The sequence below is a fragment of the Monomorium pharaonis genome, chromosome 3 (genome assembly GCF_013373865.1).
Source record: "Monomorium pharaonis isolate MP-MQ-018 chromosome 3, ASM1337386v2, whole genome shotgun sequence".
Lineage (NCBI taxonomy): Eukaryota > Metazoa > Arthropoda > Insecta > Hymenoptera > Formicidae > Monomorium > Monomorium pharaonis.
The window spans coordinates 7,829,561-7,855,261 of NC_050469.1; the positions used below are offsets into that span (position 1 = coordinate 7,829,561).

Below are 25,701 nucleotides of genomic sequence, written 5' to 3' on the forward strand. Positions count from 1 at the left end.
CCGATTCATCACATCTTATGTTTGTCGTATATTATTTAAGAAAGTTTTAGATTACATATTACATTGCTATTAGAAAATATTTATTGCAGAGGCATAGAAAATCCATTGTCTAAAATCACAAATTTATTTTTAATCGAAATGTTTGCACAAATTTCAGTTCAATATTATTATATATTATTTTTCCCATAAACAGATATTTAATTAACGTTACCTGAGAAGACTTCATTATTTGGTATAAATTGTGATTTTATAAAACTGTTATACATTCACATAAAAGTTTTATGAGGATTACAAATTACATTAATATTACAAAAGAACTTCTTATCTTTGATATTATTATGAAATATTTCTTAACCATCTAATTGTTAGTAAGGGCGAGGTGGGCCGCCGCGCATCAAACCTGGAGGAGGACCTCGCATACCAGGTGGTCCCATTGGTGGACCACCACGTCCTATAGGTGGCATTCCAGGTGGCATACCTGTAAAACAGCAAAAAATATATTTCATTACTATTTCTATAATTATATAATCAATAGAATTTGTAAATACTTGTAAAATATTACTAATACATAAGACATTTATATAAATCTTATTGTGATGAAGTTATTATTTATACATTAAATATGATATGTTGTATAATATGTTTGAAGGAAAATTAAAGTTTTTTCAAATATTATAAGTTAATGTTGACAGAAAAGAAGTGTCAAATAAAAATATAATGTATGTTAAATACAATATATTGAATGTAAATTTGATCAGAAAAAGAAATATTTGTACTCTATAGAATATGAGATTAAGTAATCTATAGAATATGAAAAAAGAACAGGAAAAATAATATTACAATGAAGCCAGATATTCAGATCAAAAGAAAGATCTTACCCATCATTCCAGCTGGTGGTCCCATCATGCCTGGTGGTGGCCCGCCAACTGGCATGCGTGGCGGACCACCAGGATGTATTTGAGGTGGTGCCGAAACTTGTCCTCTACTACCAGGCGTCATAATTTGTTGGGACGGACCTCCGACACCTCTCACAGGTCCCTGCAGTCCAGCTGGCACTCCTGCAACGTTTGCTGGCATACCTCTACCAGTAGCACGAGCCATACCCGGTCCTGGTGCAGCTCCCGGAATTGGTACTCTAGGTAAGCCTTCTTCGGGAGGTGGTGGACCCTCCACTGTTAAAGAAACAATATTCTCACCCCGTAGCAACACAAAGCCTAACACGCGTTTCTCTTCTCTTTCCGGCTGCTTCGTGTTTTTTGGCTTAATTTTGCGAAACTCTTCACAATCACCAAGTATTAGGTTCATATGCTTGTCAAAGGCCTTAAATGTGCCTATAAATGTTCTAGAATCCTGTAGGATAATCCTAACTCGATAGTTGATATGCTGCAGCATCTTGTTGTTCTTGCCAATTGTCTGAAAAATAATAAATAATTTAAATTGTATATTAAATTATATAATGCAAATTACAATTATATAGGGTACAATAGATGTTATTTTGCGAATGTTTTATTTATAATGACACAATGATGTGCTTGTTAGCTTTTGACATAATGTATTGATTAATAAATATACATATATATCTTCATATTAAAAATATCTTTAAAATGTTAAAGAAAATAATTTTATAAACATTTATAGGCACATTTAAAAAAAGCAATTAGCATTTATATCTCAGACATGGTATAGTTTTTGACCTATAACCTATACCATTGTTAAGATTTTTTTTACTTGGTGTAATGTATATATATAATTACATATGATATGATCTATCATAAATGTCGTTTCTTTTTTAATAATTTGCATATGGACTTACATATAGATTCTCATGTATGGTTTTATATAACCATAAACATGTATATACATTACTTAGAGATTTCAAGCTGAATAAACATATTGATAAAATAAAACTCATAATAATAATATGACATAATAATAACGTAGTAATGTTTCAGCGCGTCTCTCTAGCGTTGTGTTTTAAGCAAAAAAATTTGTTTCAGGGTTTTACTTCATCGATGTGTATCGAAACTTTGATCGGAATACATTTTTTATCTTTGAAAGTATAAATAATTTGTTAAGTATTATGTTTTATATATATTGTTTATGCATTATTTTCATATTTTTACATAAAATATCTGTAATTTGATTACAGGAAATTCGTTCAGAAAATTAATTCACACTTTTTTGGTTAGGAATGCCAGTTCAAATCTCAAGTGCAAAAAAGATTGAAGCAGATTATAAGTTTGGGAAATTTTTAATACTGTTAGATTGTAATTAATCAAGCATGATTATTCTCGTTAGTTACCATCTTGGCTGGTTGTTTTTAACGTAGGATACAAAAATTCGTCGCGAAGTATTCGCACAGAGTTTCACTGCATAACCTCTTCTAACGAATGAGCCCGACGAGCCGCCAGAACGCCAGGCGCCGATTACCGCCAATCTGCCATACGTAATAACGTAATACGTATGTATAATATGTATACTTGTATATACATATATACTTGACATTGATGGCGTACAGTCCAGTTCTCGAAATGCTTTGCATTTTCGGTTTGGGGACAAAATTAAATATAATTTTTAAAAATAAATAACATGTTATATTAAAAATAAAGCAACAAAAATATGGAAAACTGAAGCTTTCATATTGTTTTAAAGCAATAATTGTTTGAGATGTCCGCTTATAGGGTCAATATAATTGATCATTGATAATTTAGATTTTAGATCCTATTTATTGACCAATAACTAATTAGAATTAGTATGGCGTTTTACTTTTCTTAAGGTCATATTTGATTAAAAATTGATCAATTATGTTGTTCTCCACGTCATGGAGTGAACGTGGAATTGCCATTTCTCCACGATTTGTTATCTGGGTCATTTCTATCAATATATATATATAAATTAACTATAGTTTTAGTTTTTATCTGTTTCCAATTCTTAGAATTAGATTAAAGTTAATTTATCTTTGTAACAATGGATATTAAGTCGATTTTAACCAAACTTCGATTATCAAGTAACATTTATATTTTAGAACAAAAAAACCAACGCAATTTTTATAATAGTATTTTTTTATTTTGGTTTTCTGATTTTTTAAATATATCATTGTTCGTGACCGTTCTTAACTTTTATTTTGTTACATGCAAACATGATTTAAACGAGTTATACATTTAACAATTAATATATATATTTTCTCTGTAAAGTATATATTTCTATGGTTAATTAAAAAGGTTTTATATAAATATTATAATTAATTACAATCGATAAGATATCTGAAAAATAAAATGCACAGAACAAATATGCATAAAATGTGCTAACAAATATCCTTTTTGACTGTTTAACATATGAACATGATTCAATCAGGAGTATAATAAAATTATTTTAAGCAATTTTGTTCCATTGCATAATTTTAAATAAAACAATCGAGATTTAAATATTAACAAACGTTTAATTAAATAGAAATATTTCTTCTTCTAGATAAATTTTAGTTATTCCCTACATGTAATTACAAAATGTAAATCGATGCAGCTAAAAGAATAAATTCCACGATAACTTCACATTTTTCCTGTGAACATGCTGCATTCACGATTCATAGGGATGAATGTTTAATAGGTTTGACAAATCTGCTCGGCTTCATTTTACAATAATCTTATTTGTATGTAACTTTATAATATTAAAATAATTTTACGTAAATTTCTCGAGTATGCGTGTCGAAGGAAAGCAAACCGTCCAAATTATAGGTGCTCCCTGCAAATTGGATGTCATTAGTTCTACTGTTAAACATGAACAGAAACCAGACAATTCTGGCTTGTACAGAAAAGTAAGAAACAAGATACAAGACAGTACTTAAAAATTAATTTTATGTAAGATATAAATCATATATTGTGTGTGTGTAGAGAAATAGAGAGAGAGAGAGAGAGAGAGAGAGAGAGAGAGAGAGAGAGAGAGAGAGAAAGAGAGAGAGACAGACAGACAAATCATTTTTATTATTAGATCTCGGACAAGCCCAAGTGTTCTAGCAGAAAGGATTTGTCTCTTCAATCGATAGGTACAATAATTAGTACGGAAGTTCTGAATACATCAAGTGAGACTGAAAATTTGAATGCTGAAAAATACGATACATCCACATCTGAAAGCAATGTAATTCAACAATTTGAACGAGTCTCGTGGAAATATAAAAATCCATATAGCGTTTCTATCAGTAATCACATAAATTATGAAAAATCCATTCACACATTAGGTAAATATATAACTATAAATAACTAGTAATACTTTTCTATATCAGTAACTGATTATTTAACAAAATCATATTTTTTTTACATAAGTAATACGCTAGTCAAATAATTAATTATTTCATCTCTTAGAATGTTCGTTATTGGAGCGTTATCATTATTCAACAAAAACCTTTGTTTATAGCATCAATTCCTTCGTTAAACAAATCTAATTAAAATCGTATATTAATACAGATTTAAAAAATTATAAATATAATATACATAAAAAATGATACATTTTTAAGTGCCAATCTAAAAAATATAGACAACCGAATCACATTGCAATATTGTAGAGAACATTCTTAAGGACGAGCCTCAGGAAGGAAAAATAAAGCAAAGTATTCTCTCCAATTGTCGAGAGTATTTAGGTACCTATCAGGAATTTTGTGATACACCGCGTACCGAATATACCTTCGCTGCTCTGATCGTAGTAATGACTCAGGCTATGGCACGATCTTTGTTGGCACTAATATATGTGATCATTAACGTTGCTCCTGTTATCCAGGTGATTATACAAGCATCGTATCTGAATCTTCTAGGCCGAAAATAAATAATGAAATCTTTTGAAACGTGAATTTCAGATGTTTTTCTTCATATTGAGATTCGTGTTAGACAAAATAATCGATATGTACAGAACCAAGAATTTTCGGCAAGTAATGGTGAAACTCATTATTTTCATTATACAATTGCTCAGTGTATACGTTTTCCTTATATTTATACTTAGCCATATCATTTTGCCAATCGTACAAATGACAATTAGTATTGCAACTAAATTCGCGACGCGGAATTAAATTAGTTTCGTAAAATGCAAATAAAAGTTATGATGGCGCTATCCTTATAGAAAATGTTTAATTACGATTTTAATCTTCCATTATACATGTTATGAGCATGCATAATAATCTAGTTGTTAATCATTTCTTTATAATACTAATTTCAACAAATATAAATTCAACAAAATTCGCAAATAAATTTGAACATATTAAGTAAAAAACAATGAAGCTGAGAACGAGATTTTAATAAACAGCTAAAACTATTGAGAACACGAGAAAAACAATAGTGTTCAGCTCAATAGTATGACTCGTTGCGCTCCATCCGCATTCTAGCTCCGTTTTTAATGAGTTCGACAACGATACGTTGTCTTTGTTTAGACAAAACGTTTCGCGGAGATCGTCATCCCAGCCGTTGTCCCAACAACTAAATTCGTTACCCTCTTTTCGCTCGAAATTCTGAAACTCATCGTAAGAGATACATCGATCCTCTTGATACTGTCTGTGTTTCCTCTGCCATATTTCTATCCATCTATAGAAAAGAAAAGTGTTTATTACTCATTAGCCTTAGTAGATTAATCAATATTTTGCAAATAAACAGTTGTATACGATAAATTAAGACACAAAAAAATAAAATATTAACAAAATTTCATAAGTTTTAGAATGTAACTAATTAATATTAATTTATCTATTGTTATGTTAAGTATTTCATGCTAAGTAATTCTATTGATACCATCATAGCTTAGTGCTGCATTAATTTTGTTTTTAATCTACGTCATTCAAGTTTTACTATGATAATTCGACTTTATTATGTCGTACCCGATATCACAATCGCAATTAAGATGACTGCCCGCTAATCGAAGCTTCATAAGGAATTGCTTGCCCGATACTCCTGGCTTGTAACTGGATGATGGATTATGTAATGTTCGAGTATTGCTACTGCGAATCTCCACAGTTATATTGCGCACACGCTGCGCATTTCTAAACATTTCTCGAGGTACTGTCACTACACTGGTATTGTATAAACCAAAATGAAGATGAGGATTTCGTATGCCCTAAAAAATTACTCAATGTACACTTCAAAACTAATACCTAATAACTCCTAATAATGTTTAACATTTTACTGTAAAATTTATGACCAATCTTACAACTAAAATTTAAGCTTTATTACGATAGCATAAAATTACTGTAAATCTTGTGAAATTAAATAAAGTTTGGATAAATAAACTGCTCTCATTTCTAATTATTTTAATCTAAAAAGTTAATTAAATTTCTATTTAAATAAAAAAATATTTGCGGAAAATTACTTTAAAATTTCAAAAAATTTTACAAAGTTTACATTTTAAATACGAGTTAAAAAATAAAACCTTACGTGTAATATCTCTGCATGTATATTCTTTAAAGTTCTACCAGTCAACGTAATATTATATAACTTATAGGGTAATTTTCCTACCATTTCCTTTTCTAAATTGGTGTTATTCTGAACCTAAAATTAATAACTTTAGTATAAATTTAAATTTCATGATACGTATTTTTTGTGAGTACTCACATCAATGAGCAAATGTTTCAAGCCATGATTATATTTCAGAATGTTGGGAAAATTAAAGTTTTTTATACCATTGTATGCAGTGATGTGCAATTTGCGGAGCTTGGTAGCTTTGCAGAGTGCACCCGCCTGTAAAAGTCGATTCATATCTACAACGAGATCTCGTGAAACTTAATAATATGCAAGTTCAAAATATGAATAAAAACTTACTTCGAAAACTGACAGGCTTAGCCTTCGTATATCAAGCTCTTCAAGACTATCGGCCACGCCGAGAAAACTGGTATTTGTAATGGCAGAAATGGGATTGTCTGCCAAGTTGAAGATCTTTAATTCTGGTAGTGTGTGAGTGATCAACGGCACCACAGTCAAATCATTGAAACTTAAATCTAAATAGTGAAGAGACGTCAGATTCGACGACATTTCCGGAGGAATCGATGCCAGCTCGTTATGCGCCAAATATAAGGTTTGTAATCGTCGCAAAGGCAATTCTGGAACCTATATCGCCCATTATACCTACTGTTCTATGCTTTTCGTATAATAAAATACTTACACTCAAGAGAGAAATGTTGCTCAGACTGAGATAAAGAAGTGTATCCTCTAAACCGTAAAACGTCCTCCCGCGACTTTCTAAAATGAGTTGCTTGTTGTGACTTAAATCGAGATGAGCAAGATATGGTAGATCGGAAAATACGCCGTCGTCTAATCTGACGAGTCGATTATACGACAAATCTAACCACACAAGATCCTATGAAAAAATAATATAAAATATGTATAAATACAATGCATAATTAAAATTATTTATAATATACAATTAGATGAGATAGATAATAAAAAACAAATAGTAAATTTCATTTTTAGAGTGATAAACTTACTTTGAGTCTAAATATCGCGTCGGTGGTATGAATTCCCGATAGAATGTTCCAAGACATATCCAGATTTGTCAATCTCGTGACAGAAGTTACTGACATACTCTTGATGGGCAGCCTTGTAAATTGATTGTGCGAAAGATCAAGACTCTCTATGCTGGAATCAGTGAACATGTTGTGCGGTAGTGTTCTCAATTTGTTATGAGACAAATTCACGATGCGCAGTTTCTTCAGAGGTCGGAAAGTCTCCGCCGGGATATCCATGAGCTCGTTCCAGGAGAAAAGTAATACTTGCAGGTCCTTTATATTTTTGAAGCAATCAAAGTCCGGTTCTATCAGTTCGTTATGTCTCAGATCGAGCCATTGTAAGTGAGGCATGCTGCCGAAAGTACCCTGAGTAATGTTTCTCAGTCGATTGTTCGATAGATACAGATGAGTGAGCGAGTACTCGACCGGCTTAAAGTAATACTTCGTGATATCGGATATATTATTGTAACTCAAATCCAGAACTTTGATGTTTGAATGCACATTGCCGCCAACTGAAAGTAGACGTTTGAAAATTAAAAATATCAGTTCAAAAATATTAAAGCTATGAATAAAAATAGTTTGATAAATAGTAAAATAAAGTGTTAAATAATTAAAATAAAATAAAATAAACGACAAAATAATAAAAAATTAAATTTTATTTATTATTTTTAATTACTTTATTTATTATTTCTAAATCAAGGTTCTAAACTTTTAAAAGCTTGTTTATTAAACATGGTGTAATTGTAAACTCACCGACAGACGGAGATGCGAGGATGGTGCTATTTACCCATAATCTTGAAATTTTATTGTGGCTAATATTAACTTTAAATGACGATAATGTCCCTACTTGATCGAACGAAGCGAAGTCAACTTTATTAAGTTTGTTATATGCTAGATCAAGAAATTCAAGCTCTGGTAAATTCTGAAACATCAGTAATTTTGTGCCTTTTCAAACTATTAATTTATCAATAAATTTACTTATAGAATGATCAATGCTTACAGAATTATTTAATAGCGAAAATTATATTAAACTTTAATATAATTACAGTAAGTATTAGTTTTAAATTAATTTATAATTACAGTTTTCAAAATCCAAGTAAATAATAATAGAATCTTCATTTTCCACTAAATATTTAAACTAAAAAAGTTTTAGTTTTCAAAAAGAAATGAAAAATTTTAATTATATAATAAACAATCTTATATAAATTTTTTATATTAATTATTTGTTAAGAAATAGCCATTTAAATTCATCATAGAATCGGTGACATACCCAAACATATACTAACACAGCCTGTGTAATCTATGCATTCATATATTAAATTACCTGGAAGGCTTCATCGGCGATGTCTTTAATCTTGTTGCCGCGCAAGTTAATGTACTTAAGTCGGTTCATATTCATAAAGGCCCGTCTTTCAATTTTCTCGATGGTATTATCCTCCATATTGATTATCGTTAATGCCGACAGATCGACAAATATATGAGTTTGCAGACTCTTCACTTGATTAAACGCGAAATTGACCTCTTCTAGCGTTGAATGAATGTCACCCTAATAAAACAATCTTTTTGTTATATAAGACACACGTCATACAAATAGGCAACTCACCTGAAAGGTACCCTTTGGTATATTGTCGATTTCGTTATCCTGAAGCTCAATGCGTTTTATCCTCTTTAGAAAATGAAAAGCTGTAGCAGGTAAGGATCGTATTTTGTTGTTGCTGAAATCAAGATGCTGCAAATTTGTCAATGACTTCAACGATCGACTTGGTATTTCAGAAATTGTAGAGGAGAGACCGTGAGACATCTTTAAAGTCAATAGAGAATGGCCCACCTATGTATAAAGTTTCGAAAAAATTTTAAACAACTTTATTTCATTTAATTAATGTTGTACTTTTTTTATTGCATATACATAACACTTAATTTTACAAATTTACTTCATTTTATAAAGATTTAATTTTCCAACCTTATATTAAGTTTAAGTTAAAAGAAAAAAGTTTAAAAAGCGGAATAAAAGCTCACCTCTGAGAAAGCCTCATCATCTATTGTCGCTATCGAATTCTCGGAAAAGTCGAGATATTTGATCCCGCGAACATGCATGAAAGCGTGACCCTTAATCGTGTTTAGATTACTGTTGATTATCCGTAGTTCTTTGAGGTCCATACCAAATTCGAGGAAATCATTCGTTGATAAGATTGCCTGTGGCATTCGGGAGATAGAGAGGAAACGTAGATTTCTCATTTGTTGTAGATCTTGGAGAGAAATCATGCTATTCTGCTTACCGCTGAGGTCCAAATTATACAAAGAATATTGGAAGCCGTTAAAAACTTCGGCTGAAAGCACACATTGTAAGAGCAATATTCCCTATTTTGTGTCTACTAAGTGCAAAAAAATATGCGCTATTTACTTGGCGAAAATGTGTCGATACGATTCTCGCGAAAGACGAGCGTACGTAAGAAATCAAACTCTTGGAGTAGACGATCCGGAAGCGCGGTTATATTATTTCCTGACACGTCCAATAATTCGAGTGACGATTCCAAGCCGATTAAGTTGGCCGAGTTGATCTCTAACAAATCGCAGTCGCTCAAATATAACTCACGAATGCGCGTATCTCTGAAAGTGCCCTCCTTTAACAGCGATTATTTGATATATATTATTTAATACTATAAATGTCAGATCTTAATTTCTCAGATATTTCTCCTAAACATTCTTTCAACTTGTTTGATTTATATTTTGAATTTTATTAGTTTGAGTTACACTAAATTGCGATCCTTAATTCATCATCGTACCTCGATAACCATCAGAGGATTGCCCCTAAGATATGTGCGGTTGACCTTGTAGAAATGTTGAAAATCACTGGACATGAGAGTTTCAATCTGATTGTAGTCAAGCTGCAACACGTCTAGGGATATCTGTATACCTCTAATCTCCGGTTCCTGTTGGGCCACCAGCATCTTTGATATGCTATTATAACTGAGATCGAGGACCTTTATGCGTTTCAATAAGGACAATTGGGCGTATGGTATGTATGTCAGCTGATTGTCATTCAGATAAAGATGCGTTAGGTGAGTCATGCCGTCTCTGAATACCGAAGGATCAATCTCCTTCAGGCTATTTTCTCGAAGATCAAGTATCTCCAAATACGTGAGACCGACAAAAGCATCGGCCGGCAGTTTCTCGATCGCGTTTCGTCCCAGACGTAAAGTTTGTAAAGAATTTTCTAAGCCACGCCAATTCTCCGGGGCAATGCGGGATATTTTATTGCCTAATGAAATTGCGATAACAGCTAGTCTTGAACTTATTTTGCTATTCCTATTTTTCTAAGTAATATTTTAGTATAAAAGCTATTATAGATACACACATACACACGCGCGCAATTTTCGACACAGTGCTTATATAGAGATAGAACTCTACCATTTTGCGATTTTCGCAAGTTACTGAGTTATTAATTAAAAAAAAATAGTTGACTTGCTCGGCCTACTGCCAAATACCGGCAAGTTAAGACTCGCAGGAGTTGTTTACAAACGACAATGGCTTCGTTGAGGTTGTAAACAATAATAATCCCTGCATGCCTATATATATATAGCGATTTCATGGACGCGCGTCTCCCGCTTGTCGATATTTAGGTGGACCGGTTGAATTAGCTATTTTTTTAAATTAACAACTCGCTAACTATTGCAAAAATCGCAAAATATTGGAGAATTTTTCTACTCAATTTAGTCAGTTCTACCTCTATGTAAACGCTGTTGAAAATGTTCAGATACCCTATATATACATATATATATATATATATATATATATATATATATATATATATATATATATATATATAAGTCCAAACAATTAAGATATGTATTCAAATTGAGCAAAAGTGAGAGAGAAAATTGCATTATATATACATACATACATACATACATACATACATACATACATATATATATATATATATATATATATATATATATATATATATATATATAATGCAATTTTCTCTCTCAACTTTTGCTCAATCTGAATACATATCTTAATTGTTTGGACTTATATATTAAGAAATTTATTGCATATTTTTATTTAAGAACTTATTTAAAATTGTATACAAAATTATTATAAATATATTATAAATATTATCATAAATAATTATAATAATCTTTTATGTGACACCATGTTTTCATATTATAAGTGTCAATAAAGATTTTTTAATTGTTAAATTTAGTATCGTTTTTAAATGATTTAACGTTAAAACAAAAATAGCAAATACCTGTGAGTTCAAGAAGTCGTAGCTTTTGTAAATGTCTAAATGATTTGCTCGGTACGCTTACGAATTGATTATAGGACAAGTCGAGCTCCCATAATGATCTCTCGAGACCTAGAAAGGCTTCTTCAGGAATATCCACAAGGGGATTATTCTTAATCTGTAGTTTGTAAAGACCTAAAATATATGAAAGAATCATTCTAGAAATATATTACAAATTCTTTACAATCCGTAGCTCAAAGTTGTAAACGCATTTGGGCCATGTATAAATTATTAGGATTCTGTAACTGAATTTAATATAATGATCATTTAAATTAATAATAGAAAATATATTTTAATAAAATATTTCAGAAAATAAAAAAAACATGTACTTATGTACGAATATCTTGTTACAAATAAAAAATCCTTTTGTTTTTATTATATACATTTAATTTTTATTACAAAATCAATTTTGTAATAAAAATTAAAAATGTAAGATGTATTGTGAAAGGAAAAGACATAGTATAGAATTTTCATTCCATCATAACATTAATTTAACTGTACCAGTGTTCATAAGATACCGTGGCTGTAGAAATCTTAACCCATTGTTCTCCAATTGCAGCATGAATACTTTGGATGAATTAATCGGCTGCGGTATTCGCGGCATCGGCACATTGTAACACGCCACTATGCCAAGATCTGGTATAGCTTTCGAACAGGTGCAGAGCGGATTAAAGAAACACGGTGGATATTGGACCGGTAGTTCATGCATCCGCGCCACAGATGCCCACATCATCAAAAGGAGAATGATCACCAGCATAGCGTACGCAACCTTCACCAAAGTAAAGAGCTTCTGCAAATCACGAAATCAATTTTGCATGTCGGTTTTGCTTCGAAGGCGACATCATGTAAGGCTTTTTCCTGTCGTAAGTAAAACCTCTATCAAATATACGTAAACTTCTTGGCATAAGATATCAATATTCATTTAAGAGTAAAGTGATTAAGAGTATATTATATTGACAACTGTTGTCTCAATATTATAACAAATTATATCATTTATACGAAAATCTTTAATAAGCACAATTAATCACACTAAACAAAATTAATATAATTAAACAAAACGATTATCACAATCAAACAAAAAAATTATTATTATCTTGAATGCTTGAAGATTATACTTCCGAGTTCAAAATGTTCACGTTTCAAACATCCCAACGCGTAATTTTCATTATTTTAAATCATTCAGTCATCACACAAATCTATAATGACTTTGTTATCTATTTTATTTTTCTTTATAAATTCAATAAATTTTATTTATAAAAATAAAATCTAAATTCGTTTTTTATGAACACTTTTATACAAAGATTTGCTTTCTTGGGTTTCCAAAATAATGCGCCTAGTTATGGTTTCTGTTCTAATAATGATAAATTCTCAAATATTGACGAAATCTTCAATAACTTTAATACAATTAACGAAGATTACACTTCAAATATAAATTATAATTTATATCTATAGATAGAGGTTTTACCATGCTCTTTGTTTGTCTTTTTCCACTTGTATCTCTCCGCTGACATCGAATAACGAAACACTAACTGACTGCGATGATCAGACGTGCTTGCTCGCCATTGTTCGCGCGATAGGGCTTCGTGTGCACGCCGACAGTCCCAGTGCTTCTCTTTACCCAATTACAAACATGATATTCCATAGACAACGATCGAATAAAGCTGTGTGTGTAAAGCCATTTAAGAATCCACTCGTCGCAGTCTGTAAGTATATTTTATCCGTATTATCAGAATTATAGCAGTCGCTACATTTCTATAACATATCATCACTTAAGACTTTTTTGACACTAATAATTATGATTCCAGTATTATGTCTAATTTTTACATAAAAGCTTTGATTTCATTTTTTTTTAGATATAACTACGGTTGCAGTGATATAAAAATAAATAGAAGATTAATAATAGAAAGAAGAATAAATAGAGACAGAGATAGATAAAACAGCCATGTATTTAAGCAAATTATAAAATTTTTCTTATTTATATTAGTATATATATATAATATATATATATATACTATATATATAATATATATATAAACGATACATCAATTTTCGATAATGTTTTACACAGACATAAAGTGCGTATAGCACATTATCGATAGATTTTCACATCTGTAATGCATCGTAACAAGAAATATTGTATATAGGTACATTTACATATACATATATATACATATATATTAAATATATATACATACATATATATGTATATATATAATAAAAACATCCATAAAAAATATCTGTCTTTCCTAACATTATGACCAGAAGACTACATTGTTTTGTGTGCGTTTCCGTTGCTGACAGCTTCGGAGAGATCAGTTTCGATCTTCGTGGCCGACTGCTTTTGCCTCTTTCGTAACAGTCCCAAACGGGGTGGAAGTAATATCGCGACCAAACCCAGTAAATGCGGGAGCAGGTACAAATACCTAACAAAAAACTCCCATATTAATCAAAGTTATTTGGTAATTAATTAAGGATATATATTTGAATTAAAATTCGAATTTTTGATATCTTTACGATTCTAATTAATGAACGATTTCAACAATGACTTACAGGTACACTTGGATGCTTGGTACAAGTTCTAATAATACAAAACTGAACGTTGTATAGGCCATTATAATTCTCGTTGTGATGAATGTTAAGACATCGTAAAAAGTCTTCTTTCGTTGAGACTCCAGGAATAGTGGACGAATATAGCGACGGACCTTTTATAATATGGAAGATTACAAATCAGCGATTATATTCCTTAAAATACAGCAAAACCTTCAAGGATACTAACCGAACGTGCCGCTACAGTGAAAAACGCTCCACTCGCGAATGTGAGATAATAGCCAGGATAAAAACCATGCCATAGAGCAGACAAAGCGTACGTATAGATCACTTTGTTACGACCAGCTCGTTCGTACATAATCGATCGCAGCCATAAATTTGTGCCCTTGTTCCAGCTATCAATGCTGTCCTTAAAATTAAGCGATGTCTGAAAATCGAACAAAAAATGAGTGCAAGAGAACTTTAGAAAAAAAAAAGTCTTGTTATATACATTGACGATAAGACGAGTTCGAATGTCTCGCTCTTCTATTTAGTTACCAATACTTCGAAATTTTAACGATTCTTATTTATAGATTATATAAACAGCAGATATATCGCACCTCAAACTTATAAACATCAACGTTCGAGACTAAATCCCAGCGCGCGTTGCCTCGTTCGTCAAAACCATTGAATCCAAAACCAGAATTGTTACATATGGCATCGGCAAACAACCACGCGTGGTAGTACTTGAAGCGCGCGAGCATAGTCGTTAGCATTAAGTACCATATTTTGTAAAGCATACTTGTATTTTCCAGGAATTCGTCCTCTGAAAAATGTATAATAAATCAATAATCACCGAGATGTATACCATGTGCGTCAAGATTGAAGCTAAAAGATTTAGATAAAAGATGATAAAAACAAACCTTTTACACGTTGTATTGGGAAGATCGGGATAAATGTGATAAATATAATAGCGCATGTTAAACTTGCCGTGACTTTCTTCACGACAACCAGAGTTGGCGACGGCTCCAAAATAATCTCTTTCTCTTGGCTCTTTCTGTCATAAAAGCCCTAAAACAGAATTGTCATAAATGGTTTTTTCTTTTAATTATATAAATATTATATAACTTTTAAAATTATAAAACTATGATTTAAAATTACAAATGTTATGTTACAAATTAATACTTTAATTTGATTTTAAGATGCAAATAATACAAATTTTTAAAGGATTATGAGTATTATATTCTACATCCATGTAATCTATATTCTTACGGCTAAAGATTTGGCACCAGGCAAATGATGTCCATGTATGAAATCGATGTAATCGCGGTAGAATATCACTGGGCCAGCCATTAGAGCTTGAAAGTGAAAGATGTAACTGAAGTATTCCAAAGTAGTTGGCATTTTTCTGTAAAATTAACATTAAAATAAAGTAAATAAAATTTGAGAATACTTTTTTGTGTTCGTGTTTTATTAATTCATTTCTATTAATAAACTTTTTCAGATTTATTAAAATTAAAAATCTCAAATGTTTTTTAAAAGCATGTTTATATTATAATTATTATAAGTATTCGCGATACAAATATATAAGTATATTTTTACATATGTACACACGCACGCACGCGCGCGAAAATATATTTTACTGATAAAAGTAGTTTTTAAATGCAATTTTAATGGTTTTAACACAAAACAATTATCAGGACTGTCTTTACATTATGTATGTGACGTTCTTGATACTTCTTGTACTCGATATAAATAACAATGAGCGCACGAGGTCTGTTAAAAGAGCACGTGTACTTACTGTACAGCCTGATGACGTTGCATCGGTGTCAACTCCTCTTCACGTCGCGTTAGCCCATCATGAATGCTGAACGCTAGACTAGTTACTTTCTGCGTTATAACCATGAGAGGACCTGAAAAGAACATCCATATATGTTACAAAAGCACAGGAATAATGATGAGACTTATCGCCAAAACATTTGCAAACGAGACGTATTGGCGTGTGCATAATAGCAAGACATAATAGATGCTCAGTATTATATACATACTACTTTTAATAATCAATATATTATGCTGAATACTCAATTTGTAAAATACAATGTGTTCATAAAGAATAAAGAAAGCAGACTTATAAGGGCAGTGATGGAAAGATTTAAGTAAAAATGATATTGAAAATCACGTTTGTCTACTTAGGAATAAATTTTAAGAATAAATAAATAAATGCGTTACATTGGGACGTGAAGCTTACATAAGTGTAGATAATAAGAAGTGACAACATCGCGAAGATATTCATTGCTATTTTAATAACGCGGTCACGCTTACGTGAATGTAAACTGCTCTTATGGTCACATTATATTTAAGAAATTTTTTTGGTATAAACAAAGAGGGAGAGAGAGAGAGGAGAAAGAGCATAGATATACAATTATAAAAATAAAAAGATACTGATACGCGCGCGCGCGTATATAAAAATTAAAATAACTTTTTTATGTAACGTAAATCTATATGCCAGCAATCAAAAGGCTTTGCAATCTTTCTCTCAAATAAGCCGGGTGAATTGTGAGTTTAACGTACCAGTAATGTCGAGTGTGTACGAGCCATAATCGTAGATCTGGCGGTGAAAGTGAATGCATGATAAATAGATTAACGCAATTGCAAGGACGACCCTGAAACACATTGAGATACACATGTCAAGTTCGTGCGGCCAACGTCTTTGCTCATCGTGATTTTGCTCGCGAGATCAAACCGTGATTAATTTGATAATAAGCACGCGATTCATTACGTCATAAATGCAACGGTCGAGTTAAGTATACTTGACGCTGTGAACAAACGAATCATTGTTATCGATGACACATGCGCTATCTATCCTTGTTAAGTCTTAAGAGAGGGAGAAAGTACGTAATACTGCACAATGATAATCGTATTAATTGTGAGCAAGAATATACTTAATATATTGGACAAAGCACGCAAAGCTCTCTGACTTTTATAAAAAGCGAGAATTGTGCTAAACGTTACCGTGATTAATTTAAACAATCACACAGTATTCCTGACGTGTATCAAGATATACATTTATATTTATCTCACCTCTGCATATTGCGGGGATTTTGTGTGCGCATCGCTACGTAACATAGCGCGGGAAGAATAGCGAGATGAATCGCCTGCCTGGAAAAAAAAATTGATAAGTCAGTTCTTTCGTCAAAAAAAAGGCAGACTGATACTCAATAGCACGCTGACAAAACAGTTGCAACTGAAAGAATTAATCTTGAATAGAGTAATTTAAAACAAAGTTATCTATATCAAATGCTTACCGATCGATTCTTTGCAATAATTCCTTGTGACGATATCAAATAAACATAAAATAAAAATCTTATATAATCTCAAATAATATTACGTCTTAGAATACAACTAATCTACTCTACTCTATATTGCGTTCATCTAATACTAAACTAAATATTATTTAGGCAAGCAAGATAGATGTAAAAAAATTAACATAAATTTAAAAAATTTTTAATATTATGTACTTAGCATTTCAAGTTACAACCATTTTGCAAGCAAAAATTTCCTATACTTTTACATGAATGAATGAAACGTAAGCTTACCTGCCAAAACAAAAATATCCAAGAGCAAGGCCAATAGTAAGACCATAAACATGTCTGGCAGCTGGGGTAGTAGCGATGGGGCTCAGAGATGATCTTAATAATGCAGCTAATATGAGAGCTGTAAATTGCGTCAAAACAAAATTTACCTGTACAAACAGAGAAAAAGAAATCCATTAAGAATTATTCCTATTGTCAGAAATGTTTTTCTTTTAATTATATATTTCATCATTAATTAATATAATATTATTATTAATTTATATATATAATTTTAAATGTATATAAAATGTATATAAAGGTATATAAAATATAATTTCTTCTTAAGTCTATCCATCAAATTAAACAAATTAAGATTAGATTTTTACTAATAAGGCATCATCTAATAAATGAAGAGTAATAAAAAAATCTCTCTTGAGAATTTTATTACTTCTAATCACGTTTATTGTAATATTACAAAGGACAGTGCACCAATGTAGCTTAATTTTAAATGTGGTTAAACTTAAGAATTAGAAAAGATAGAAAGTAAGTTAAACTGTGTTTAAAGCTGTACTGCAAACGGTTTAAATTAATGTTTTATGTACGCAAAATGGTGTCTGTATTTGTGTTAAGAATTATTTGTGTTTATTATTTCTTGTTCGTTATCGCAAGGCATTTTCAAAGAAATGTCAAGCTCTTTTTAAATGCATCCTAACGGTATGCATCTAACACAGGTGTTAGATTCGCAAACGCAGCTTTACAAACAACACTGATTGTGAGATACACGAACGACGCGAGGTCATTGATCTTCGCGCTAATGGTTACTGTGCTCACCGTACTAAATTGAAGTAAGTATTTCCGGTGTGTTTTGCCATTTACAATAAAGTGCTTTATTTGCAAAACAAGATACATATTAGTTCTTTTTCTCTAATAAAACTTCTCGTTTGTTTTATTAATCTCATAAGTGAAAATACACAGTAAATTTTAAATCGACAAAGTTTAAGTTTTATAAATCTATTCATGAGACTGAGAAAAAAAACATAATAAACAATGCAAAAATTGTACATTTTTTGAAAAATAACAAAAATTTTAAAGTTTTTTTCTTTTAACATTTTTATATAATTCCTCTCAGACGTGTTATATATACATAATAAAATAGAATTATGAAAATAAAAATTAAAAATTTGTATATATATAAAGTTTCTAATTTTTGTTATCATACACCGTTTTATAGACCAGAAATAATTGTAAGTTATTATATTTTAAGAATATAAAAGAAGTTGTAAAAGTTGTAAAAGTATATTGTAAGAAGTTGTAAAAACGTTACAAATTTAGATAATATATACTTTACAAATAAATTACAATTAACTGCAGCAATAAATATAAACCATTGATAAATTGTATTCATTAATGTAATAAAGTTACTAATAAAGTTACTAATAACATTAAGTTTATTCATTAAGTTTAACGTTAAAAAAATTTTTTCTTAACATATATTTTTTCATTGTTGCAAATAGAAATTATATAAGAGTGATAACTAAAAAATAGGAAAAAATTATGTAACAAAAATTGATATTTAATAGATAAATAAGTAATATACATTGTGTAAAAATAGGGGAATAAATAAATATTTAAATAAATAAAAATTAAAAGTAATCCTCTCATTCATCTTTTTGCTAATCTCACTTTTATTTTTAAGCACATATTTATTTAAACAACCAATTTCATTCTTTGCTAGGTATACACCGCCAAGAATAGCAACATAAAGATTTCTCGCTAAAAATAGAGAAATGGTGCGCACGTCGATCATTCTCTAAGGAGCCGCCGTATCGTAAAATGATCCAGCAGCTTGTTATAAGTTTATTGCAACAATGCAATTGCTACCGCCTTTTTTGCAATAAAAAGAATAATGTAGCTCTGCCATTCGTTTTTACAGTCTTGGATGAAGCAAAATGATTCATAAAAACATAGCGTAACAAATCTCTCCATTATTTGTTGCGTCTGTTTTAAGTTTTACTACAATGGCGAAAATGTATACTTCTTTTGGCCTATAACATAAAATTATAACACAAGTGAGACCTCTTATTAAGTAACAATAGATGTTAAAGTACACTGGCGCAAAAAAAAACGAGACAAAAATTTTGACTAAATTTTTAGACAATCTTCAAAGTGATGCAACTTTGCGAAAAATCATCCAAATTACATGAACTTTTTTTTAAATTAAAGGGCAAAGACTCTACTTTAAGAATCCCTAGGCGAAAATTTGATTTGTTAAGTTTGACCTTTTTATATCGTATGAAAACCAAACATGGTTTTTTTTATTGAAAAAAGTAAGTTTGTTATCATTTTTCAAAAGTTTCTCGTAAATCAATATAACGGATAGCTGATGCACGAATTTTACTGAAGTCAACAGAAGGTTCGTCTTTTAGCAACCTGCTGAGATCACACATAAATATACACATACTCATATATAAAAAATAAAAATTCAAATTTTATTTAAAAAATTGGCTTTTTTCTTATGATGTACAAAATTCGTCAATCTCCACGTGGTACACATTGGGTTACTCTAATGACGGCGGTATAATTGAGTTAAACAATAAAATTAATGTGCAATATCATATTGATACCGTTTTATGGTATCCAAAGAATACTGTATTTATTCGGTAAAATACTCTAAAATGCAGTGCAAATTTCAAACTCGTGTATACACATCAACAAAAAACATCGTATCGACATGTTCTTTTTTTTAAATTACTTAGAAAAGAATGAACTTTAACAATCCGGATTAATATTAGTAAAATTTTAACAAAAAACTTGTAAAAAATGGTAACAAACTTTTACTTTTTTCAATAAAGAAAAACATGTTTTCATGCGATACAAAAGAGTCACACTTAACAAATCAAACTTTCGCCTAGGGATTCTTAAAGTAAAGTCTTTGCCCTTTAATTTAAAAAAAAGTTCATGTGATTTGGATGATTTTTCACAAAATTACATTACTTTGAAGATTGTTTAAAAATTCGATCAAAATTTTTGTCTCGTTTTTTTGCGCCAGTGTATTTTTAAAATATTAGAACTAATCGTGACACTTAATTATATTAATCTCAATTAAACAATTTTGATATCTTCTTTTCTCAAGGTACGCATCTATATCTCATTTAACTTGAAACTTATTCTGTTTTTAAGTATATATTTCAGGAAGATTATATAAAACAAATATCTATTATAAATGTATTATTTAATATTGTACTGAGAAAATTTGAATTCTTTCTCTATTTTTCCCTGGTTTTAAGCTTGACTTTCTTTTCTACTACTTCTTCTTCTCTTGCCCTTTGGATTTGTCCAACCAGGGACAAAGTACCACGCTTTTGGGATTACGAGTCTGGAGTTGTTAGGCTACTGCATTCTCTTTTTACTTTCATAGGAAGCTTGACTTTAATGAAGAAGAATCGACACCGCTACGAAGAGAATACTAACGCCACTGCGCTTCTCGCAATGTCAATAAAGATCAGGCGTTTTTGATTCGATCGCGCTTCAATCAACTTAAATTGATAGTTTAGAGAGGTGCGGTCAATGCATAGTTCAATTTGCCCAAGGTGAAAAGTTTTATTGGCAAATCGGAATAATTCAGTTTGACTCGTAGCCTTATCATCGTGTGATACAACTTGTTTATTTCTATACGTATTTTCTTATCATTTATGCACTCGGGTATTTTCCGATTATTCCCTTAAAAAAAAGCTATTATCGGTATAATGAAGTGAGGAGACAATCGTCTTTAAAACAGCGAGTAATATTTTCGAACAAAATTTCCACAGACTTTTCTTATTTCGCATGGCGTAAAACGTTAGCAAATTAGCATTTATTATCTTGTTTTAGCATTTATGTCTAGTCACGTAAATAAATTTGCACTAATTTTTGCGGGTTTGGAACATACGTAACGTGTCTAGATATTAATGAGTTGTAGAATCAAAACAATTTAAGTTCGAGGCAATTTCAACAAATTTAAAAATCCTGAATTCTTAATCTAGTCTTTTTAATTAATTTTCAAGTAATATTAACAAAAATTAGTTGTAACGTGAACAATAATATTTAATGAGTACTTACAATTAATATCCAATTATTAATAGTAATCATTATTGCTAATGACCATGTTTATCAATGTAAATTTAAAAATTCGAATATATTTTTATCGATTAATTTAGTACGCAATGTTAAATCAATTGATATTTATTTCTACCAATATCGAACAACTGTAATTTCGATAAAATTTACTTTTTTCTAATTTTTAGAACTAGATAGAAAAAGATAAAGTATAAGTTAAACCAAGATTTAAGTTGTGTAAAAGTTGATTTATACTAATGTAAATTAACTGAAATCGGTTTAACTTGATCTTCATCTTTTTTATATTGTTCTAAAAACTAAGTTTAACTTAATTAAAAAGTAAATCAAACTAAGAAAAAAGAGAATCTGTATTAATCAATATTAATTTCGGTTAATTAGTTAACTTATTTTTAATCTTTTTCTAATTTTCAAAAATTAAAAAGATAAAAGAAAAATTATAACAAAATTGCGATTAATATCAAAAACTTATTAAAACAAAATTTATTCTCCAATTGTATTTTCTTAAAAGTCATTGTAATTAATATGATGCTTTTAACGCAAATTATTTTACATAACGACAATCGAATTATATCGACAATCAGAATGTTTTATTAAATATTAATTAAGCTATGAACTTTTTGACTATAAACTGTAACGATCCCGGTCTCTTTCCTAAGTTAAACTAAAATTAAAGTAAATCTATATTGGTAGAAATGGATATAAATCATTTTAAAAATAAAGTTTACTAATTTGTAATAGAATCTTACAAAGCACCTTATCCGTGTATGTCGATCGATATTTGTACGACGTTGTATGAAATGTAATTAATGTTTTGTCGGTTAATATTTAAGATAAGAAAAATGACTTATACAATTTATATAAATAATGTTTACAGGAAATAATTTTGTCGATTGAATTAATTATTGGTTAATTGAGTTTAATCGAGGTTACGCACAGCATATTTAACAGTTCATCAGCATTAAAGTTGTTCCGGATGCACGCGATTTTTAACGTGAACAGTAACTTGCCTATCATTAAGAAAGGTCCTTAGCAAATCATATCCATTTTTTACCAATATCGAGTAATTTTAATCCTTCGTCTGCAATCATATTTTTACCTCCTTCCTTTGCAATCTAGATCTTTTTTGACACAAGCAAAATTTCACTCTTAAATTTCTTCAATTTTTATTAAATAAAAATTTCGACATTTGAGTTATTAAGTTAAAAAATTATTTAGTAACATAATAGAGATGTTAAAAAGCTCGATTTTTTCAGATTTTTTGAAAATCTACATACAGAAAAATATTCTCATGCTAAGAAGACCAATTATTCAATTTTTAGTTTTCTTCTTTTAAGTAGATAATGATTATCTTTGCAAAAGGGATCATTCTTGGTTTACTTTAAATCCGTAGTACACGCATTAATTAAAGATTAAGAATAACAAATTAAATATTAAAATTTGCTTATATAATATAAATATATTATATAAGCAAATAATTTTAAATTTATTTTGTTTTAAACAATTACATTATAATCTTATAATTTTTAATTTCAGTATATAATCTGATATGTGTTTTATTCTTTATCTTTCTCTAATTCTTAAAAATTGAAAGTAGATAAAGAATAATAAAATGTTATACAACCGAGATTAAAGTTCATTTATATCAACGGGCAGAAATAAACGATTATATTTGATCAATTTAACATTGGACATAAAATCAATTATGTAGTTCCGAATTTTTTTAACTAATGCTCACGATACATCGAACATTTATAAGGGAACACAATCAAATGCAAGATCAAATGTTTTCTTCAAATTTTTAGTATGTTAAAATATAGACAAAAATAAGAGACATATATTTTTAACTATAAGTATATTTTCGCACGTTAAGAGTTTTTAAATAAAATCAATTAAAAAAAAATTTTAACAAAAATTGAACTGTTTCAATAGTACTTTATACATAATAATGCGTTTTTAAATAAAAAGTCAATCATTATTATAAAGTATTCTTAAAATCGACTTTTATTCAAAAACTTCTATTTATTACAGTTTTGATGAGATTCACTTCAAAAGAAAATAACTTTTTTTTTTAACTTTAACATACTCAAAACTTGTTAAAATCAGAGATTTCTTCTGCTAGACGAGGTGCGCGCGCTTCGAATCTCGTTGCCGAAATCCAATGACAGTTTCATGCGCCAAGGTATTCGAACGCGCATTTAGGAAACCCGGAATGCGAGGGAGGCGTTTAATTCGAGCAACAGAATTTATGGTCGTCCGTTTCAGACAAGACAATAACGATGCTGCAAAAAAATGGGACGTTTGATGACTACATCTTCCGATCTTACGTCATCTACTACTCCGATATTACGGCGCAATTTTGTTAACACCTTGTAACAATCGGAAGAAATATCTCGCGTATTGCCGCGTAAACCATTTTCACTTTCACGTTAGAGAAAATAGCATATCGTGATACTGAATCAACTGAGGTACATACGAAGGAATATAAAGGGAGACGATCTAACTTTGTCTTGAATCTCGCACGCAAATCTTACGATGTAATCGACGTAATCAATTATTCAAATTGATCGAAATCAAACTTTAGTCAAGAGGAGAATCCGTAACGTGAGAAAACGAGCATCGTCGCGCATGACCACACTGACAGACTTGAAGTTGTGTAATTAATAATCTACTTGAGAGGAAACCGTAACTTCAACCGCGTTATATAAACTGCAATTTTCTTATAAAGTCTCTCTTTGGAGATTGGATTTGAATTAATCGTGCATTCGTACCGGAAGGAATTTCGTCGACTACCTGTCGCGATCGCGATCAAATCGACGGAAATGAAGTAGCAAGAAACGATGGGAAATTTTCACTCGATCCTACACCATCCTACAGCGCGCTGCAAAATTACCGCCAATTTCATTTTTCGAATTACCTCGCACGTAGCTTGTTAAAAACAACCCGTCGCTTGTTTCGACTTTCATATAGTTTCCGGTGCGTACATTTTTAGGCGAAACACAAACGACTGAGACGCGCGATCCAGAAAGGTCCGTTCCAATAACAAAAAAAAAGAGGGGGGAGGGAAAGAAACCTCCGATGGACGCGAATGAGATCGTACGATCCATCCGAAACTATATTCGCAAAGTGTATAACGCGTAAAGGGGCACGATCCTCCCGGCGATCGATATCTCTCCTGTTGCCGCCCAGGAATTCGCCGGAGGACAGTGGCACCGGCGAGCCGGCTGCTTCTCCCCCCCCGGAACGCCGCGCGGCGTCGTCTCGGCGTCATCTCACCTGGTCGATTGGCAATCCGACGAGATCCGCAAGCCAGGAGAAAGTGCGGAAACCGTCGTAATAGTCGTGGTCCATGGCCGCGGCCATTGTCACGGAGGCTCGCCGATCAGGAGGCCTGGTCCAATGTCGTGGCCGCAGGACGCGCGAGGCTCGGCCACGGGGCGGCGAACGGCGGGAACGAGTTTCAGAAGGGGGCGGAGACGAGACGTGCGGCCTTTAATCTCTCGGGGAAGCGTATGCACCAACACTTTCGCCGAGTTACAGGCTATTACGACGGGTTTTGTGCGTCCGAGGCGTGTACGCGACGTACACCTGCTGACGGGCGACTGCGTACTAAACTGCAACAGACGAGCAGCACGCTGCACACGCCGCCCGCGCCGGCTCTTTGCCGCCGGCATCGGAGAACAAAGGTGCTTGTATCGCGCGGCGCGTCACGCGGTCGCCGTTGACCAATCAAC

General features: G+C 31.2%; 4 protein-coding genes across 6 annotated transcripts; 1 reads left to right on the forward strand and 3 right to left on the reverse strand.

Annotated features, from left to right (window-relative positions):
* Positions 1-101: 101 nt before the first annotated feature.
* Positions 102-2,437, reverse strand: LOC105833381 (small nuclear ribonucleoprotein-associated protein B). Its single transcript, XM_012675095.3, has 3 exons — positions 2,303-2,437; positions 879-1,413; positions 102-478 (listed from the first exon to the last, which is right to left on the reverse strand). The coding sequence occupies exons 1-3, from the start codon at positions 2,303-2,305 to the stop codon at positions 366-368; spliced, it is 651 nt and encodes a 216-aa protein (XP_012530549.1). The 5' UTR covers positions 2,306-2,437; the 3' UTR covers positions 102-365.
* Positions 2,438-3,034: 597 nt separating this feature from the next.
* Positions 3,035-5,098, forward strand: LOC105833380. The gene is made up of 4 exons (XM_012675094.3): positions 3,035-3,811; positions 3,985-4,231; positions 4,556-4,767; positions 4,844-5,098. Exons 1-4 carry the CDS (start codon positions 3,695-3,697, stop codon positions 5,051-5,053), a joined length of 786 nt encoding a protein of 261 aa, XP_012530548.1. The 5' UTR covers positions 3,035-3,694; the 3' UTR covers positions 5,054-5,098.
* On the reverse strand, positions 5,095-13,307 carry LOC105833382 (chaoptin). Of its 2 annotated transcripts, none has more exons than XM_012675096.3 (16): positions 13,222-13,307; positions 12,258-12,546; positions 11,721-11,891; positions 10,252-10,727; positions 9,870-10,089; positions 9,485-9,795; positions 9,072-9,296; positions 8,793-9,014; positions 8,222-8,390; positions 7,448-7,980; positions 7,126-7,320; positions 6,786-7,070; positions 6,579-6,704; positions 6,402-6,515; positions 5,849-6,084; positions 5,095-5,561 (listed from the first exon to the last, which is right to left on the reverse strand). In XM_012675096.3, the coding sequence occupies exons 1-16, from the start codon at positions 13,222-13,224 to the stop codon at positions 5,276-5,278; spliced, it is 3,861 nt and encodes a 1,286-aa protein (XP_012530550.1). In that variant the 5' UTR covers positions 13,225-13,307; the 3' UTR covers positions 5,095-5,275. The 2 variants fall into 2 exon arrangements, with proteins under 2 accessions (XP_012530550.1, XP_036140371.1); XM_036284478.1 differs by having other exon boundaries at positions 12,258-12,614; positions 13,222-13,297.
* On the reverse strand, positions 13,130-25,634 carry LOC105833383 (lysophospholipid acyltransferase 2). 2 transcript variants are annotated; one of them, XM_036284481.1, is made up of 12 exons: positions 25,244-25,634; positions 17,879-18,024; positions 17,364-17,441; positions 16,854-16,945; positions 16,084-16,195; positions 15,555-15,690; positions 15,206-15,353; positions 14,903-15,108; positions 14,533-14,730; positions 14,307-14,458; positions 14,008-14,179; positions 13,130-13,457 (listed from the first exon to the last, which is right to left on the reverse strand). In XM_036284481.1, the coding sequence occupies exons 1-11, from the start codon at positions 25,328-25,330 to the stop codon at positions 14,023-14,025; spliced, it is 1,512 nt and encodes a 503-aa protein (XP_036140374.1). In that variant the 5' UTR covers positions 25,331-25,634; the 3' UTR covers positions 13,130-13,457; positions 14,008-14,022. The 2 variants fall into 2 exon arrangements, with proteins under 2 accessions (XP_036140374.1, XP_012530552.1); XM_012675098.3 differs by lacking the exon at positions 13,130-13,457 and having other exon boundaries at positions 13,685-14,179; positions 25,244-25,633.
* Positions 25,635-25,701: the final 67 nt, after the last annotated feature.

What these genes read in the sequence shown, in the direction of transcription:
- LOC105833383 (XM_036284481.1), bottom strand. Translation starts at nt 25,330, where the DNA reads ATGGCCGCGGCCATGGACCACGACTATTACGACGGTTTCCGCACTTTC. An exon ending in GTACACACTCGACATTACTG is followed by an intron (nt 16,196 to 16,853) that starts GTACGTTAAACT and finishes TGTTCTTTTCAG; the next exon opens with GTCCTCTCATGGTTATAACG. An exon ending in TTGATGTTTATAAGTTTGAG is followed by an intron (nt 14,731 to 14,902) that starts GTGCGATATATC and finishes TTCGATTTTCAG; the next exon opens with ACATCGCTTAATTTTAAGGA.
- LOC105833380 (XM_012675094.3), top strand. Translation starts at nt 3,695, where the DNA reads ATGCGTGTCGAAGGAAAGCAAACCGTCCAAATTATAGGTGCTCCCTGC. An exon ending in ATTCTGGCTTGTACAGAAAA is followed by an intron (nt 3,812 to 3,984) that starts GTAAGAAACAAG and finishes TTTTATTATTAG; the next exon opens with ATCTCGGACAAGCCCAAGTG. An exon ending in ACGTTGCTCCTGTTATCCAG is followed by an intron (nt 4,768 to 4,843) that starts GTGATTATACAA and finishes CGTGAATTTCAG; the next exon opens with ATGTTTTTCTTCATATTGAG.
- LOC105833381 (XM_012675095.3), bottom strand. An exon ending in ACCACCAGCTGGAATGATGG is followed by an intron (nt 479 to 878) that starts GTAAGATCTTTC and finishes GCTGTTTTACAG; the next exon opens with GTATGCCACCTGGAATGCCA.
- LOC105833382 (XM_012675096.3), bottom strand. An exon ending in CCTCGCATCTCCGTCTGTCG is followed by an intron (nt 7,981 to 8,221) that starts GTGAGTTTACAA and finishes GTCTACTTTCAG; the next exon opens with TTGGCGGCAATGTGCATTCA. An exon ending in TGAAACATTTGCTCATTGAT is followed by an intron (nt 6,516 to 6,578) that starts GTGAGTACTCAC and finishes TATTAATTTTAG; the next exon opens with GTTCAGAATAACACCAATTT.